This window comes from Glycine max, chromosome 5, assembly GCF_000004515.6.
Source record: "Glycine max cultivar Williams 82 chromosome 5, Glycine_max_v4.0, whole genome shotgun sequence".
NCBI classification, from domain to species: domain Eukaryota; kingdom Viridiplantae; phylum Streptophyta; class Magnoliopsida; order Fabales; family Fabaceae; genus Glycine; species Glycine max.
The window spans coordinates 35,696,919-35,712,963 of NC_038241.2; the positions used below are offsets into that span (position 1 = coordinate 35,696,919).

The 16,045-nt window shown below is 29.8% G+C and overlaps 2 protein-coding genes across 5 annotated transcripts; both read left to right on the forward strand.

The window, feature by feature from the left end:
* Window positions 1-566: 566 nt before the first annotated feature.
* On the forward strand, window positions 567-5,646 carry NF-YA04 (nuclear transcription factor Y subunit A-4). 4 transcript variants are annotated; one of them, NM_001362790.1, is made up of 6 exons: window positions 567-664; window positions 1,142-1,196; window positions 3,646-3,788; window positions 4,582-4,683; window positions 4,781-4,945; window positions 5,066-5,646. In NM_001362790.1, the coding sequence occupies exons 2-6, from the start codon at window positions 1,172-1,174 to the stop codon at window positions 5,249-5,251; spliced, it is 621 nt and encodes a 206-aa protein (NP_001349719.1). In that variant the 5' UTR covers window positions 567-664; window positions 1,142-1,171; the 3' UTR covers window positions 5,252-5,646. The 4 variants fall into 4 exon arrangements, with proteins under 4 accessions (NP_001349719.1, XP_014631211.1, XP_006580213.1 ...); XM_014775725.3 differs by having other exon boundaries at window positions 585-664; window positions 3,630-3,788; XM_006580150.3 differs by lacking the exon at window positions 567-664 and adding an exon at window positions 671-1,006 and having other exon boundaries at window positions 3,630-3,788.
* A 5,951-nt stretch (window positions 5,647-11,597) lies between these two features.
* On the forward strand, window positions 11,598-13,371 carry LOC102662843 (F-box/kelch-repeat protein At3g23880). The gene has a single exon (XM_006580151.4). It carries the CDS (start codon window positions 11,734-11,736, stop codon window positions 12,886-12,888), a length of 1,155 nt encoding a protein of 384 aa, XP_006580214.1. The 5' UTR covers window positions 11,598-11,733; the 3' UTR covers window positions 12,889-13,371.
* Window positions 13,372-16,045: the final 2,674 nt, after the last annotated feature.

The following is a 16,045-nucleotide window of genomic DNA, read 5'->3' on the forward strand; positions in this document are numbered from 1 at the left end:
GGCGTACCTCTGATTCCTCAGAAACTTGGGATCCATTCCTTTGGTTGTTGCGGTGGTGCTTTTGGGTTTCTTGATGCCATTTTGCGGGCTTTTGTAGGCAGTTGCTTCCTGCACCTCTCTGAGGACACTACTACCCTTCTTGTTACCCAGCACCCCATTGCGACGGCCACAATTCACCCAGTTACTTTAATTGTGGCATCGGAGCCTAACGATGTAATTTGCTCTCTTGGTTTAAATACTTTTTTTCCAAAATTTAACGTTTTTTTTAAATAAAAATTGATAAAATAAGTTTATTTTATTTTTTGTCTTTACAATATTAAAAAAAATTAAACAGTAAATTTTTTTTATCTAAAACACTTATAAATTTAAAGATGAAAAAAATAAACACATCTTGCCATAATTAAAAAAATAAAAAAATGCATTAAATCACGGAAAAAAAGTATTTAAACCCTTGTATTGGTAGTATAAAAATTGATTCAATTCCAAATTCAAGATCGGATGAAGGGGTATTATAAATTATTACACTTAGGTGGAATCATAAAAAATAATGATTTGGTGTGCGGATAGGGAGGGTTCAGCGTAGTACATGTGTGTACCCACAACACAACATAACACCGACTTTTCTCTCAAACCAACGACATAATTCAGCTGCTGCACTGCAAAGGTTCATTTCCAATCTCTAAACCCTAATTTTCCTCCCTCCAATTCACCTCAAGGAACCACGAAACTAATTCACTTTTCCTATTTTCGATTGGCTTAATGGAATTCCCTTGTTTAGGATGCTATTCAAATGTTCCGTTATCCCTTTCTCTGCTTGTATTGAAATTGGGTTTAACTATGCCCTCATTTTTCTTAATCAGATTGAAACTTATTGTGAAGAATGAACGTGGATTTTGGTTTTGTGCTTGGGATGTGAATTTTTTTCCTTCACCCTTGAGTCACTTGTACTTGGATATGTGCTTTTACCTCTCTATATTCTGGCTTTGTGGATATATGTTAACATATGGTATAACCAATATGTATATACTATTGGCTTCTGGTGTTTTAGTTTTCATTTCTGTTTCTATCACTCTGTTTTATCTGTATAGAATGCACCTGAAATACTTCTAAATTCTGTTAACAATCTCTCTTATGGTTCCAGGTTTGGACAGTGTTACGTGCTTCACGAAACATGACCTCTGCTCACGACCTTACTGGTATTTTACATGAGCAATATCCTTGATCCATTTTATTGTTTTACTGTAACTTTTCCATTTATAATGAGTGGATTACCCGCATCTTTCAAGTTTAGTTAACAAATAACAACACATGGAGCAATATCATTGGTGTTTTTGTGTCTAATGGGATTGTTACAACAACAATAGCTTTGTCTCAGTCTAATGGAATTGTTAATGGAGAAACTTCTATTCAACAGAAATTAGTAAAGTTGAAGATGTAAAAGATGAATAACTACTGTTGTGAGTGTAGTAAAATCTTCTTTTATCTTGTATTTTGTGTGCTGGAATTATTCCTTAGTGAAAATCATAAGAAATAGTAAAAAACACCTTTCTTAAAGAAAAAAAAAATGACAATTTTCACGAACAGAAAGTTAAACTCTTTATTTGCATAAAACTCATGTTTCTTACTGTCTAGTAACTTTTAATCTTTGGCTACAATTCATAGGGAACTACACTGGATGTTACCCTTTCCGTATTAGTTGCCTTGTGAAAATTATTTTGTTATAAGATTATTTTGACCACTCAGTGTGATAGATCTATAGCTCCCTAGCTTTTGGGTTTGCCTATGTATCTTTTAATCATGTAAGTCAATGAACCCATACTCTTGCACAGAAGCTGCATAAAATGATTTATGCCTTATCTTCATCCTCTTCTTTTGCAATTATGTTGTGTGTAAACCCCTTCGCAGTCCACCCTTCAGCAAGGCAGAAAGAGGTAAAACATGAAATAGACATTTTAGCTTCACTTTTAATCATGCGTTGAGAAGCATCTTTTTTGTATGTCTTGCCTAGGGACTGCAATCAATATATCCTAGCTATTTTATTTTTCGTTATTACACATGGCTTCACCTTACACTATCTTTAAACTTAAAGTATCTTATTTTATCTTCATAATTTGAACTTCAAAACTTATTTCAACTTTAATAAGTCTCGTACTCCTCTAATCCAGTAACCATTTTTGTTTTTACCTAACTCCTGCACTGGCCACCCGTCTGACCTGCAAAATATGTCAATGTATTGTTACTGCTTTGCTGTTCATTAGAGTAGAACCTAGCCCTCAGCAACTCTAGTGTACTCTAGACTCTAAACTTCACTGTGTGAAAATGGTGAACTGCAATAACTAATAACTATGAATGTGTTCATATATTTGTATTGGAAAAAATTTAAGTCTCACATCGGCTAGAGATAGTGCCAAGATAGAGTATATAAGTGGGAGACAACCTTTACCCCATGAGTAGTTAGCTTTTAGGATTGAGTTAGGCTCAAACCCACATTTTAAGATGGTATCAAAGCCTATCCAAGATTCATCAAAAAGGGTCACCCACCATATTATCCACGTACCAAACCAAAAAGTGTTGGACGTGAGGGGGTGTATTGGAAAAAACCCAAGTCCCACATCAGTTAGAGATAGTGTCAAGACAGAGTATATAAAGTGGGAGGCAACCCTCACCCCATGAGTTAACTTTTGAAGTTGAATTAGGCTCAAACTCACATTTTAAGATATTATATGCTATAGCTGTACTACAATACTAATACCTGGAACAAGTGAAGCCAAAATGTCTATTTCATGTTTTTCCTCTTTCTGTCTCGCTGGAGGGTGGACTGCGGAGGGGCTTAGACTTTAGATAATATTAGTCTTTAGGTATTATTCATATTCATCTACTTATTGTGATTACTCGCCTTTCTTATTTCTGCTTTATCTATTTCCCTGTCTCATGGTATGGGGTGAAAATATCAGTTCCCCCTTAAAGTTGTCTCTTTGAACATAAGACCCCTTTGCATTCTGACTTAGTAAGAAATGAAGAGTCATTTGTATCTATTGCTTGAGAATATTTATGTTGCTTTCCCTCTCCTTTGTATTTCTTTTTCCACCTTTGTTTATGATTCTCTGTTTTCTTGACTGATCTATTGAATTAGCCCTCATCCAGGCTAATTTTTTAAAAATTCATAAAGGGATTAGTTTTAGAATGCAGGAGTTTGAAGCAATATCTTGTTATGTAGCTGAGGAAATTATTTTCTAGCAAAAAAAGTGTGCATTAAGTTGAAGATAGGTAAATTTAAGATGAAAGGAATGAAATTATAAGTGCTCACATGTTTGGTAGTTGAGAGATTTGGGCAGAAAAATTCACTTCAAACTAATGTTTTTTGACAATCACTGTTTCTTCTGTATTTACAAACTCAACATAAATCTGGAGTTTGTGTTCCTATTGTGATATATGCTTCTGCATTCTGATTGCAGCTCATGCATTATAAAACACTAGGTTCGTTTTTAAGATAGTGTTACTTTTTTATTGAGCTTCTTTGCTATTATCCTATTGGAAATTTGGTGTTTTTCTTAAATTGAACTATTGAAGCATTTCACTTGTTCCCTCACTCCATCCCAAGCACAAATTTACTGTCTGAACTTATGTAGCAAAATGTCTATCCAGATAATGAAGATGATGGACAGCAGCAGTCAGAATCACCAATGCAGCCCCCATCTGTAAATGGAATATCTGATCCAGGTATTAGTACCCAGAATGTCAATGTACAGTATGCAGCACCTGGCCAGCTTGGAACTGGGCATGCAATGGTATGAACTTCAAGTTTCTTTGGGTTCTCTTCTGATTTTGTCTTGGAAGAACAAAATATAAATTTCTTCAATGATTTGACATCATCAGTCTAATTTGAATCAGCGTCCTAATATTTAATCAATTCCAGAAATACTAAGGAATATTTTGTTTTATATAGGCCATAGCCATTGTATATCATCCAATGTGTCTTGGCTGTTGTAGGTATAAGATAGACACACATTGCTGTTGTTTTGTCATTGAAGCAAATTGACTCTGAATATTAGCAAATCATGATGAAAATTTTCCCCAGGTTTATTCTTCCTCTAATTCATGAATAAATTGGCTCTTAAATTTTTTTTCCCCGTGAAGGTGGCATTCCTAATTTGCCACAGCAGGCTAATTTGAAAAGTAGCTATTATATGAAAGGAGTTCTGGATGCCATAAATTTCTTGATCGTGTAATAGTTAAAATTGAATTTCTTAATCAGTACCTACTTTGGCATGCGAAAACTTAAGGCTTCTGGTCTGGCAAATAATGATGCAATCTGAAGTTTTTCTTATAAAAAAGTGTTCTTTAGAGGTTGTGTTTGGTGAATTAAGGTTGATTTTTAAGAAACCAGAGTTTTTTGTCATGGATATTGAAGGTAAATGAATAATTGCCCGAGTGAGTACTGGTGTCAGTTGTTATTTAGATGTGATATTAAAGTTTGTTCAGAATCACTGTTTGCACTAGAATTGTTCTTGGTATTTGATTTTAAAATGTAAATTTCTTATGCATTGTACTAATTTATGTTACTTTCTTATCTAATTGAAGGTACCACATGTGTATCCATATCCAGATCCTTACTATAGAAGCATCTTTGCTCCCTATGATACACAACCTTATCCCCCACAAGCCTATAGTGGGCAGCCAATGGTTTGCTCTAATTCTTTAATGTTGATTCTATTAATATTATAGTGGCTTCTTGTGTCTTTTTCTGATCCTCCAATTATTAAGCCTTATCCTGTGCCAGGTCCATCTTCAGTTAATGGGAATTCAGCAAGCTGGTGTTCCTCTGCCAACTGATGCAGTTGAGGAGCCTGTGTTTGTCAATGCAAAACAATATCACGGTATATTAAGACGTAGACAATACCGTGCGAAAGCTGAATCAGAAAATAAAATTATAAGGAATAGGAAGGTATATCATTCTCTGCATCTTTATAGTTCTTTCTAATGACACCAAAAGTAGCGTTGTTATTGTTGTAAGCTGCCTGCTTCTCTTCTCTGGAAGTACTTGTTCTTATAATAAATCTTGCAGCCATACTTGCATGAATCTCGACACAAGCATGCACTGACAAGACCAAGAGGATGTGGTGGTCGGTTTCTGAATTCAAAGAAAGACAAGAATCAGAATGATGATGTGGCATCAGCTGACAAATCACAATCCAATATCAATATCAATTCTAATAAAAATGATCAAACTTCATCAGATAGGGCATCCTAAACTACAGAAATGATGATACCTTAGACAGTGGGGATCTATTGTATATCACAATATCAATAATACCTGCTTTGGATATCCCACTTTTGCTTCATTCTAGCTTTGTACAACACTGTAGGTGGTGTGTGGTAGGTAGCGTTAGGGTGTCGCATGATGCAGGTAAAATGTAAATTGAAGTGATTTATCAAATATTGTCCTTTGGTAGGGGAGATTTTTATGGTGAGCATTTCTTTGTATTTGGTTCTGTAGAGAGGTTAGAGATTGGGGTTTTGTTTGGTTGAATCGTATTTATTTACCTTGCTAGTGACAGTCGAAGAAGTTTCAACCATGATTGGTGATGGATATTGATAGTTGTTTTTGTTCAGTGATTAATAGATAGATAAATAAGATTCACATGACTTGCTGATATTGAAATGAATCCCGTCTTTCGTTAGAATTTGTCCTGCCACCCTTCGCCTGCACGGGTTACTTGAAAAAAATAAATGTTACATACATTTTATATGATTCTTTTATATCTATTAAAAAAAAGTTGTAACTAAAAAAACATTTTAATTTTTTTACCTGCATCAACACGTTAAACTCAACTATATCACTATTTTATAATATTGTTTATGAAAAGAAAACTAAATTTACTAATGATAAAAACTCAATTATATATATATACATATATATATATATATATATATAAACATTCATATTAATTATTACATAAAAATTAGACATAATAATAAAATAATATTTATAATTCTAAAGTACAGTCAAATAATGTAATGACAAAATCCGCAATATTTCTTTAAAACTTCCATAATAATAAATAATTATAAATTACTCTAATATAATAAAATGAAATAAAATAAAGAATATAGTATTTGTTATCAATAACTATTATTTAATTCATTAAATAATTATAAAATTATATTCCAAATTATTATCCTCTAGGTATTAAAATACTTTATAATCAGATACGGGACATTTTCTTACTACGTAATGTTATTTTATTATTATTTTATTTAAATAACACTATAAAAAATAGGAGAGATTAAATTGAGTAACTCATTTAATGTTGTTCTCATCTTTATCATTTTTTTAAAATGTAATAGTTAATAATAGTTATTTGTTATAATAATTAGATTTAAAAAAATAAATTGTAAGGTCGAAGAGTAATCATTTATCTATATACTACCTGTAAAGTAAACTTGAACTTAGTCATATCAAAATTCTAATTTATCAACAATTATAGATTTGATATGTAAAAGAAGCTTTAAGATTTATTAGTTGTTGGATCAAATTTTTAATTTATATCATTCAATAAATATACATCATACTTACATTTGTGAGTTATTAGATTGAGATTTTAAGTCCACAGAGGCCATTGATTTGACTAACAAGTTCAAGACATTTTTCTTCCACTCACCCTCCCCTCCTCAATAATTACATAATCTTTTCTTTCATCTCTCCATTGAATTTCATGATTTTTTGCATCCTCTTTGTGAATTCTCCTGGTCTGAATTTGAATCTTATTTATCTTACTAAAAGATTTTGTTACTTTTGCCTCTTCTCTTGAGGCATTTTCTTTATGTGAATTTGTATTTCATTTATCTTACATATTTTTGTTTTGTGTGCATACACATATTTGAATTTAGGAAAATGATTGTTTAGTTGGTGAATAACTTTAAGTAATCATTCTTATCTTTGAAATTGAGTAATCATCATTATCTCTAAAATTGAGTAATAATCCTTATAGTGCATTTTTTTTTTCTTCAGGTGTTACAATAATACTTAATCTGAACATAGAAAAAAGTAAAGCAGTGGGGTAGGCGATTAATTGATAGTGTTGGAGATTCAGAAAAGAAAAATAAGCATAGAGAAACAATTAACTTTGATCAGAAGAGAGAAAACAAATAATGAAAAAACTCTCGTATTTTATAAACATTTTTTTATTGTGTTTTCTTTTTACGTCTTCATCCTTTTTTAAAGATTTTTGTTACGTGTTTCATCTCTTCTCCTTTTCTTTAGAACGTCTTTATTCTTTGTGTGTGTTTTTATATGTGGTATCATCTATGTCATGAGTATGTCTTATTTCAATGCTTGTATGAGTTCATTAGGTTCATTTTTAATTGTGGAAGTTCATAATTGTGATTTCTCATTGCGTCTCTTTTAATCCTTTCCATCTTTTGTTTGTTTACACACATGAATTGGGTTTTCAAAAAAGAGTTAATTGTTTTAAATTGATTTTGAAATTATAAAAAAAATTATGATAATTTTCCATTTTAAAAATCAAATAAACTTTAGTGGAATTTTTATCAAACAAACTAAAAAATATTTATGTGCCAAAAAATTAAATATATGTCTGTTTTTTTATAAAAATAAATCAAAATCAATTCAAGGGCAACTAATTACATTTAATGAGAAATTAAATTGATCCATTAATGATAATTATTATATAATTTTAAAAAATAATTAAGTTTTTTTAAACAAAGCAATCAAGTTAGAAGCATATGTTTTCAACTCAGATTCTTGCATATCCGTTAATTGGACCTGATTAGATTAAAGGGACCTAATTACATTTAACGAGTACTTAATTTGCATACATTAATCATATTTTTTTTACAGAATACATAAATGGTATTAAGTATTTTTTTATCAGAGAAAAAATATTTAGTAAGTATATAATTTTAAAAATGTTAACTAAGTTAATAATATGCATTTCCAAATATAATTATTGCCCTCTGCATCGTAATATAACTTCCTTGTATAATTTTATAAATTTCATGCTAAAAAAGAAGAAAACTTAAGAAATTTAAGGGTGTATTTAATTTAATTTTTTTTCTATTTTCATTTTGTGTTTTTATTTTTTGAAAATAATTTTTATTTTCAAAAAATTTTAATTTAGAAAATATGTGAGTCTCGAAACAACAAAGCATCAGATTTACCAAAAATAAAAAAGATAATGGTATTGCACATTTAAATCACAATTATGAAATGTGAACTTGATTTTTGTTATTCCATTTTCTCATATTGCCGTCAAAGGAGACTTTTTTTTTATCAAAAGGGTAAATATTTTCGTTATTTTTTAATGCGAGTATGTTTTAAAAAATTATTTTACAAGAGATAAGTTATAACAGGTGTTACGATTTCTGAGTTAGAAGTGATAACACAATTTTTTATTTTTTTTAACGAAAGTCGTAAAATTATTTACTTAATTTTTTTTATCACTTTGAAGTCATAATTTTTTTTTTAGTTTTACAATTTTAAAGTTGTAAAACTTTTTTTCTTTTTGAATTTGTAAAACATTTTTTTTCTTTTTTTTATGTTTAAGTTTTTCTTTTCAAATTTATAATTTTTTTAGGTTTTTTTTTCTTTTTCTATAAATTTTTTTAAAAAAATTATTTAAATATATAATAAATAATATTAACTTGACTTATTATTAGTATATTTTTTATGATTTTATTTTATATGTTACTAATTTATTTTAATGTTTTATTATTTCAAACATGTTATATATTTTTAATATTATTTTATTTAAATATCTTTGTTTATTTAAAAATTATATAATTTATTAATAAAAATACTTAATAAACTTAAAAGGAGATATCATGTGCACACATTAAAACACTGCATTAAATAAGCTCCATGTAAAACCAAAATGGTGCAGTCTTATTCAGCATTTTGTATCACTTTAACTGCATGTTAATCTCTGCATTAAACGCAAAAATATAAGTGCATTATGCAATGAAAATAGCCCAAAACAGCAGACCAAGCAACTGCAAATTCGCCCGCAAAGAAGTCAAGAAGAAACAAACCACTTCAAAGTCATGCTCCTTCCTACAATTTCACTGTTGAGGATTCAATGGTCAAGATTGAAGCATCAAAGAAGAATGGATGGCGCTGCTCCAACTGAATTATTGAAGTAGTGGAAGATCACACGACTTCACTCTTCATTTTGTTATTTTGTATATATCCATATATTGATGGCATGTTGTTGGTGTATACGCGTTCGTATAGTTATGTTTTACTAATTAGGGTTAGTTATTATTAATTTAGGATTTAGTTAGATTAAATTATTATACATGTTAACTTACTTTTGTTTAGTTATTATTTTATGTTTTACTAATTAGTGTTTAGATATTATTAATTTAGGGTTTAGTTAGATAAATTATTATATATATTCAATTATTTTTTTAGTTATTATTTTATACTAATGTATTGATTATGTTGTTTTTAATTTTATTATGTATTTTTATTAATAGATTATCTAAATTTTAAATGAACAAAAATATTTAAATAAAATAATATTAAAAATATATAACATGTTTTAAATAATAAAATATTAAAATAAATTAATAACATATCAAATAAAATTATAAAAAATATACTAATAATAAGTCAAGTTAATATTATTTATTATACATTTAAATATTTTTTAAAAAACTTAAGAAAATTATAAATTTGAAAAAAAAAACTTAAACATTTTTTTAAAAAAAGCAAAAAAGTGGTTTATGATTTTAAAGTCGTAAACCATAAAAAAAGGCTTTACGACTTTAAAGTCGTAAAACCAAAAAATAAAATAAAAATTTCTTGCGACTTTAAAGTTGTAAAAAAAAAAAAACTAAAGTTATAAATAATTTTACGACTTTTAACTCAGAAATCGTAACACTTTTACGACTTACTCCTTTTTGGGTCATTTTTTATAACATATCCCCGATTGGAAAATAACGAAAACATTTACTCCTTTTGGTAAAAAAGAACTGTCAAAGGAAGAAGAAATTATATAGTATACTTTTTTTAGTTGAATATAAATTAAAACCTACAAATGAATAAATCATGTAAGCTTTTTATAATATTAACAAAAAGCCCAACAATTAATTAATATAAAATATAAATGATGAAATATGTCTTCAATTCATGAAAATATTTGTTTTTACCAAAATCTAGAAATTGAGCACATTAGGATTGACAGGATGAATGTGGGGTCCCATACCTTACAAGTTGGTTTAGAAAGGTGTCTTTGTTAAGAAGACAGGAGGGAAGACCTGCAAAAAAAGGACTCTGACGCTGAAATAAGAATATAAGTTAAGAGAAATAAGTAAGTATATGCATATAAGTGGCGAAAGTCCGAGGTGTGAGTAAATGTGAATGTTGTGTTTGTAATGTGCGGAGCGTTCGAGGGAACCTGACATTTACACGAGAAGAGTAGAGTAGTGGGTCATTGTTTGTAAGGACCGTTATAGCCTTTACAGATAATTATCGGATTATAGATAATAGCTAGCTTATAAATAATGTCAAAGATAAAAACTAATAGATGATTGTACCTTGCAGATAACGTGTGTGACTTTGTAAATAATGTGTGTGACTTTGTAGCCAATTAACTACGTGCGAATATATAAAGATATTCAAATACATACATTTAAACATAAGATGTTAGAGGTAACACACACGTCAATTAAGAAGTCCGAGTGTTAAGGGACAAACACATATACATGTCTTGAAGTGCTATGTAAGGTATCACGTGTATTTTGTGAACCTGCAATATTTTAAAAAAATAAAACTAAAAAATTAAAATGAACTCAAGAAAAAATAATATGAATTTTTAATGTTATTAATGCAATATTTTTATAATATACAACTAAATATATTTATATTTGAATAACATTAATTATTGTTATTGTTTATTTTTAAATACAATACATACTCAATTTAATAAATAAAAAATTTAATTTCAATAATAGGAATTTTAACTATCTTATAATTTAGGATTATTTTCTTAAACCAATTTTAATAAAATTATATTTAATATATTACTAAATATTTTAACAACTGATAATTTTATTTATATAAATATATTTTAAAAAAACTAAATACAGATATAAAAGAATATAATTTTTATTTTTTTTATTTATACATCTAATATTAGTATTACATCATTAATATTAGTTGGAAAAAGAATAATTCATAATAAATTTCAACTTGCTTACATTTTTTCATAATTATCAATTAAAAATGTAATTAATTATTTTTATCAATTTTAATATAATTATATTTAATATGCTACTAAATTTTTAAAAAAATTATTTTTATTAATCTACATAATTTTTTTATATATAAATACTACATATAAATATTTTTTAAAATATGATTTAATCGAAGGGTTTAAAATCTAGTTATTATGATAAGAATCGTATTTTTTTGTAGTACATATTTTTGAAATATTATTTAATTTTTATTTTCTCATCTTTGTCATTCGTATCTTATAACGTGACAAATCAATGTTGAAATTCTACTAAACATGGAAAAAATTAGTCATTCAAGAGAGAATACTTGCAAGAAAAACAAGTTATCAAATAAAATATAACAAATCATCAATACTTTGTTTATATCTAATCTATATATATAAAATCCATAATAGGCTAGAGCATAGATCTAGCACTAATGTGTAATTCCACCCCTAATTTGTTCCGGTCTCCTAGGGTTCTATTCTAACAAAGATGGCAGCGATACTCAGTGAGGACCTGATAGTGGAAATTCTAACATGGGTTCCAGTGAAATCTCTGATGCGTTTCAGGTGCGTTTCCAAGTCTTGGAATTCCCTCATCTTCCATCCCGCATTCGTCAAATTGCACCTTCAACATCAAAGGGCTTCCAAAAACACCCACCTCCTATTAAGGTGCCGCCGAGATAGCATGCTTAATCTGTCTGACGAATTCATCGGACCCTGTTCTATTCACGGTTTACTTGAGAACCCATCATCCACTGTTGATGATGCTTGCCACCAATTACACCCCGGATACTTTTTCATAGGTTCCTGCAATGGCTTGGTTTCCTTGCTTTATCATTCTCGTTCTCTTGTTAGACATGGATCCATAGAATACCGGGTCCGGTTTTGGAACCCGGCCACAAGGATCATGTCCCTAAATTTGTCTCACTTAACTTTCCATTCATCCCAGGATCATGATCCTGGCTTTGGGTTTGGTTACGATGATTTGAGTGACACTTACAAGGTGGTGCTTCTCCTTTTGGACATTAAAACAAACAATTGGGAGGTGAGAGTTCACTGCTTGGGTGACACTGACACTTGTTGGAGAAATACTGTAACTGTAACTTGCCCTGATTTCCCACTTTGGGGAGGACGCGATGGAAAGCTTGTGAGTGGCACTCTTAACTGGTTAGCAGTTCGCTGGGAAACCGATACTGTGAATCAGTTGGTAATTTTTTCGTATGATCTAAACATGGAGACATATAAGTATTTGTTGTTGCCTGGTGGTCTTTCTGAACATGCTGACAACCCTAGTCTTGGGGTTTTGAAGGGTTGCCTGTGTCTTTATCATGGTCAGGAGCAAGTCAGAACCCGTTTTGTTGTTTGGCTAATGAGGGAATTTGGAGTTGAAAACTCTTGGACTCCGTGGCTGAATATGAGTTTTGAGCTTGTTCAACTCTTTCCACCTTGGCAATTATTGGCAGCGCCTTTGTGTATGTTTGAAAATGATGATGTCATGTTGCTGGCAAACTACCCGCGTTCCCAATACATTTTCTATAATCGGAGAGATAATAGAATAGTCCGTACTGAAGATTTCAACGACAAAGTGCCGCTGTTCTCCCATGATGATTATGTTCAAAGCTTGGTTCTACCCTATCGAAATTAAGTTACCCTACATTTCCTTGCATGAATTTATGTTAAATTGTGTAAGTGATTTCAGAACCTTGCTATTTAATGTATCCATAGGACAGAGAGTGTGAATAATTTTGGTGGTTCCTTAGTTTAATTGATTCTATTTCTATTGGCAATTGCTAATTGTGTGTGTCTGCTTTGGTTTTGGCTGAATTTCCTTTTCCTGGTTGATGCCTTGTTCTCGTCTCCAATGAGGCAAGGGAAGTATTTGGTGTTCCACTTGAAGTGTGTTTAGAGAGTAGAGATACTCATTGACATAATGACTGAAGCTGAAATCCACTGAAAAGGCCAATGTCACTGACAGTAACACTGTATTGTATAACTGTATAAGTTATACATGTCATGTGGCTAATTTGTACTCAATTATGACTGTTGCCCTTTTGAGTTTTGACAACAATGAAACAATGTATTTTCCTTATTATGGTGCAAAGTACTTTCTTTGTTTTACAAAGTTAAACTACGGTGCATTTCATTACTTGAAACTCATTTCTTATAATGGATATCCAATACAAATGTGTACATTTCATTACTTGAAACTTTACTTTTTTGTTTACATGGGCATCTATAGTTATAGGAAGATTACCAACCCACTCTGATGCAAAATAGCCTTTACTGCCAGGTACCACTGTTAGCATAGTTATAACTTGGCCTGTAAATGCTATACAATTCACATTTCAATCATAAGATGTTAAGGTGTACATTTACCAACTCTTGACACTAAAATCTAAATCATGTGTAAATTTACAATTTCAAGCCTTCCACCTTGGTCTAAAATTGCTGTAACTTACCCAGTTACAGTGGAAATATCTGGGCCTTGCCAGTAGGACTAGTTTGTAATATGAGTCATTAGGCTGGGTAAGTTTCAGGCACATTGCAAGCGATAATAAAGGTCTTGTATAAACAGAATTGTGGATTCAAAGTACAATTGTGACCATGTTTACTCCACTATTTATATTATTCTTTTATAATATTTAAGGGGATTGTAGTAACTGTTGAATAATTCATTGACTTCATATAGTGAGTAAACTTAAAGAAGTATTTTAGTTTTGTTGAGAAGTGAAAAGGCAATAGTATAGAGTATATTAACCTTGAGTGACATTATATTTTATTTTTTATGGGCACCGTTTTGATCAATTGACCTTGAGTAATGCATTACGAGTTAAAATACTCCTTACCTTACATCTTTATATTTTTTTTCTCTCACTCTCTCCCTTACCCTCTCAAGTGTTCAACCTTTGTAGCCACCATCAAAGATGGAAAATGTTGTCGAGAACTTGCTAGGTGTCCATGTGTGATTCTAGTTTCGGGTTTTCTAATCTTCCATTTTTAACTTCGCATTTTGTTTTTAATTTTGATACCAATTTCTAGGGCTCCAAAAATTATTTTTTATTGTTAAACGATGTATATTACTACACCTAGAATTTATTTAAAAACAAATGGACATTAAAAAAATGAATATTCAGTTGAGGAAATAAGTATCCAATTTTAACCTTTCAATTAAGATGAGGAATAAGAGGAAGGAAGGAGAAACACGTACCAAGCAGAAAATAACAACACGAGCATATATACCAACAAAATTCCTTTCATAAGAAAACCCATCCATTAAGTTATCCTTTCTACACTACACTACAAAACACAACATACTACTACCGGTCAAGGGACAAATCCAAGAAAACATTAATCTAGAAAAGGCAATAATTTTAGCTTATTCACGCGTCTTTATATTGATATATTTTTTTAGTATTTTTATAAACATAATAATTATTTCGGAAATGCTTCTTGGTACGAAAGAAAATTCGTATTAAAAGTATGAATGGCATGACACACAATTCCCTTTCATATTGACTTTCTTTCAGCAATTAGCCAATATTTCTTATTAAAACTTCAATCGAACTTCAAGTCTTCCAGGCCTTCCCCTCCTCCCTTAGGGTAGTGATAACAACTAAATAATGTAAAGCCCACTTATAATTGCAAGTTTTTTTTTCCTTGTATTTGAAAGGCAGCATTTTTTGCTTATTTTATAAGTGTCCTTCTTATCAAATAATTTTTTTGGTTTAGGGACCTTCTAAAAACTTCATAATCGAATTGTAGAATCTATTTTCAGAAGATATACCAAACATAAAGGACTCTTTTATTTGTGTCATAGCACTTGTGAGAGGGCATTCATGATTAGTAGGAAATCTCGGCTAGAATCAGAAAAAAAATAATGTTATTTTATGTTTCTAATACTATTTTAAATTATTATTTTTAAAATAATTGCATTGCACATCAGAAATTGAAACACACACGGTTACACATTAGCTATTTCGTGCGTTTTGGTCTAGTACATTGCTGTTTTTTATATCATAATTTATGCAGCAACCCAATTATAGAAAATGCTTTTTCCACCTTAGTTTTTGCTTTTAACACCCAAAACTTTGTTTGTTATTTCTATTTTTTACACACCTTTGATGGAAATACAATTTTGGTGTACACTATACATAATGAAAACATGTTTTCATTAAATTAAGGGATGCATTCTCCATATAAAATGAAAATGCATTTTAGTTATGCACAATACACGACAAAAACACATTTATGTTCTGTAATTAATTTTAGATGTAAAATAACTCTTCTTAAAAAAATGCCTTTTTTTCAGTTCAACAGGGCCAAAGAAGAGAAATTACATTAAAATAAAAGAGGAGTTGACACTCCACTAAGATAAGCTGGGAGCAACAAACTCAAAATCGAAGGAAGTTTTTGATTCATATTTTTTTTTTTTATTCATAGACAAAAGGAAGTTGCTCGTACATCATAAAATCATCATGACATCACATGCCAAGTTTGCCAATGCATACCTTTTAATAGTAGTAAAAAATCTAATTAATTATGACATAACTTTCTCTTTTTAATAGAAATCGAATATGATACAAATAATTTTTATTTTCATTGAAATTAAATTAGGTATGAATAGTATAATAGAAGTTAACATTTATAATAAATAATTGAATTAACTATGATACAATTTTTTTTAGCAGTAACCAAATTAATTATGATAAAATCATAACTAATTCAATTGATTAAAAATGGTAATTTATGTCATCATTAATTCAAAAGTATTTTATATCATAATTATTTCTATTACTATTAAA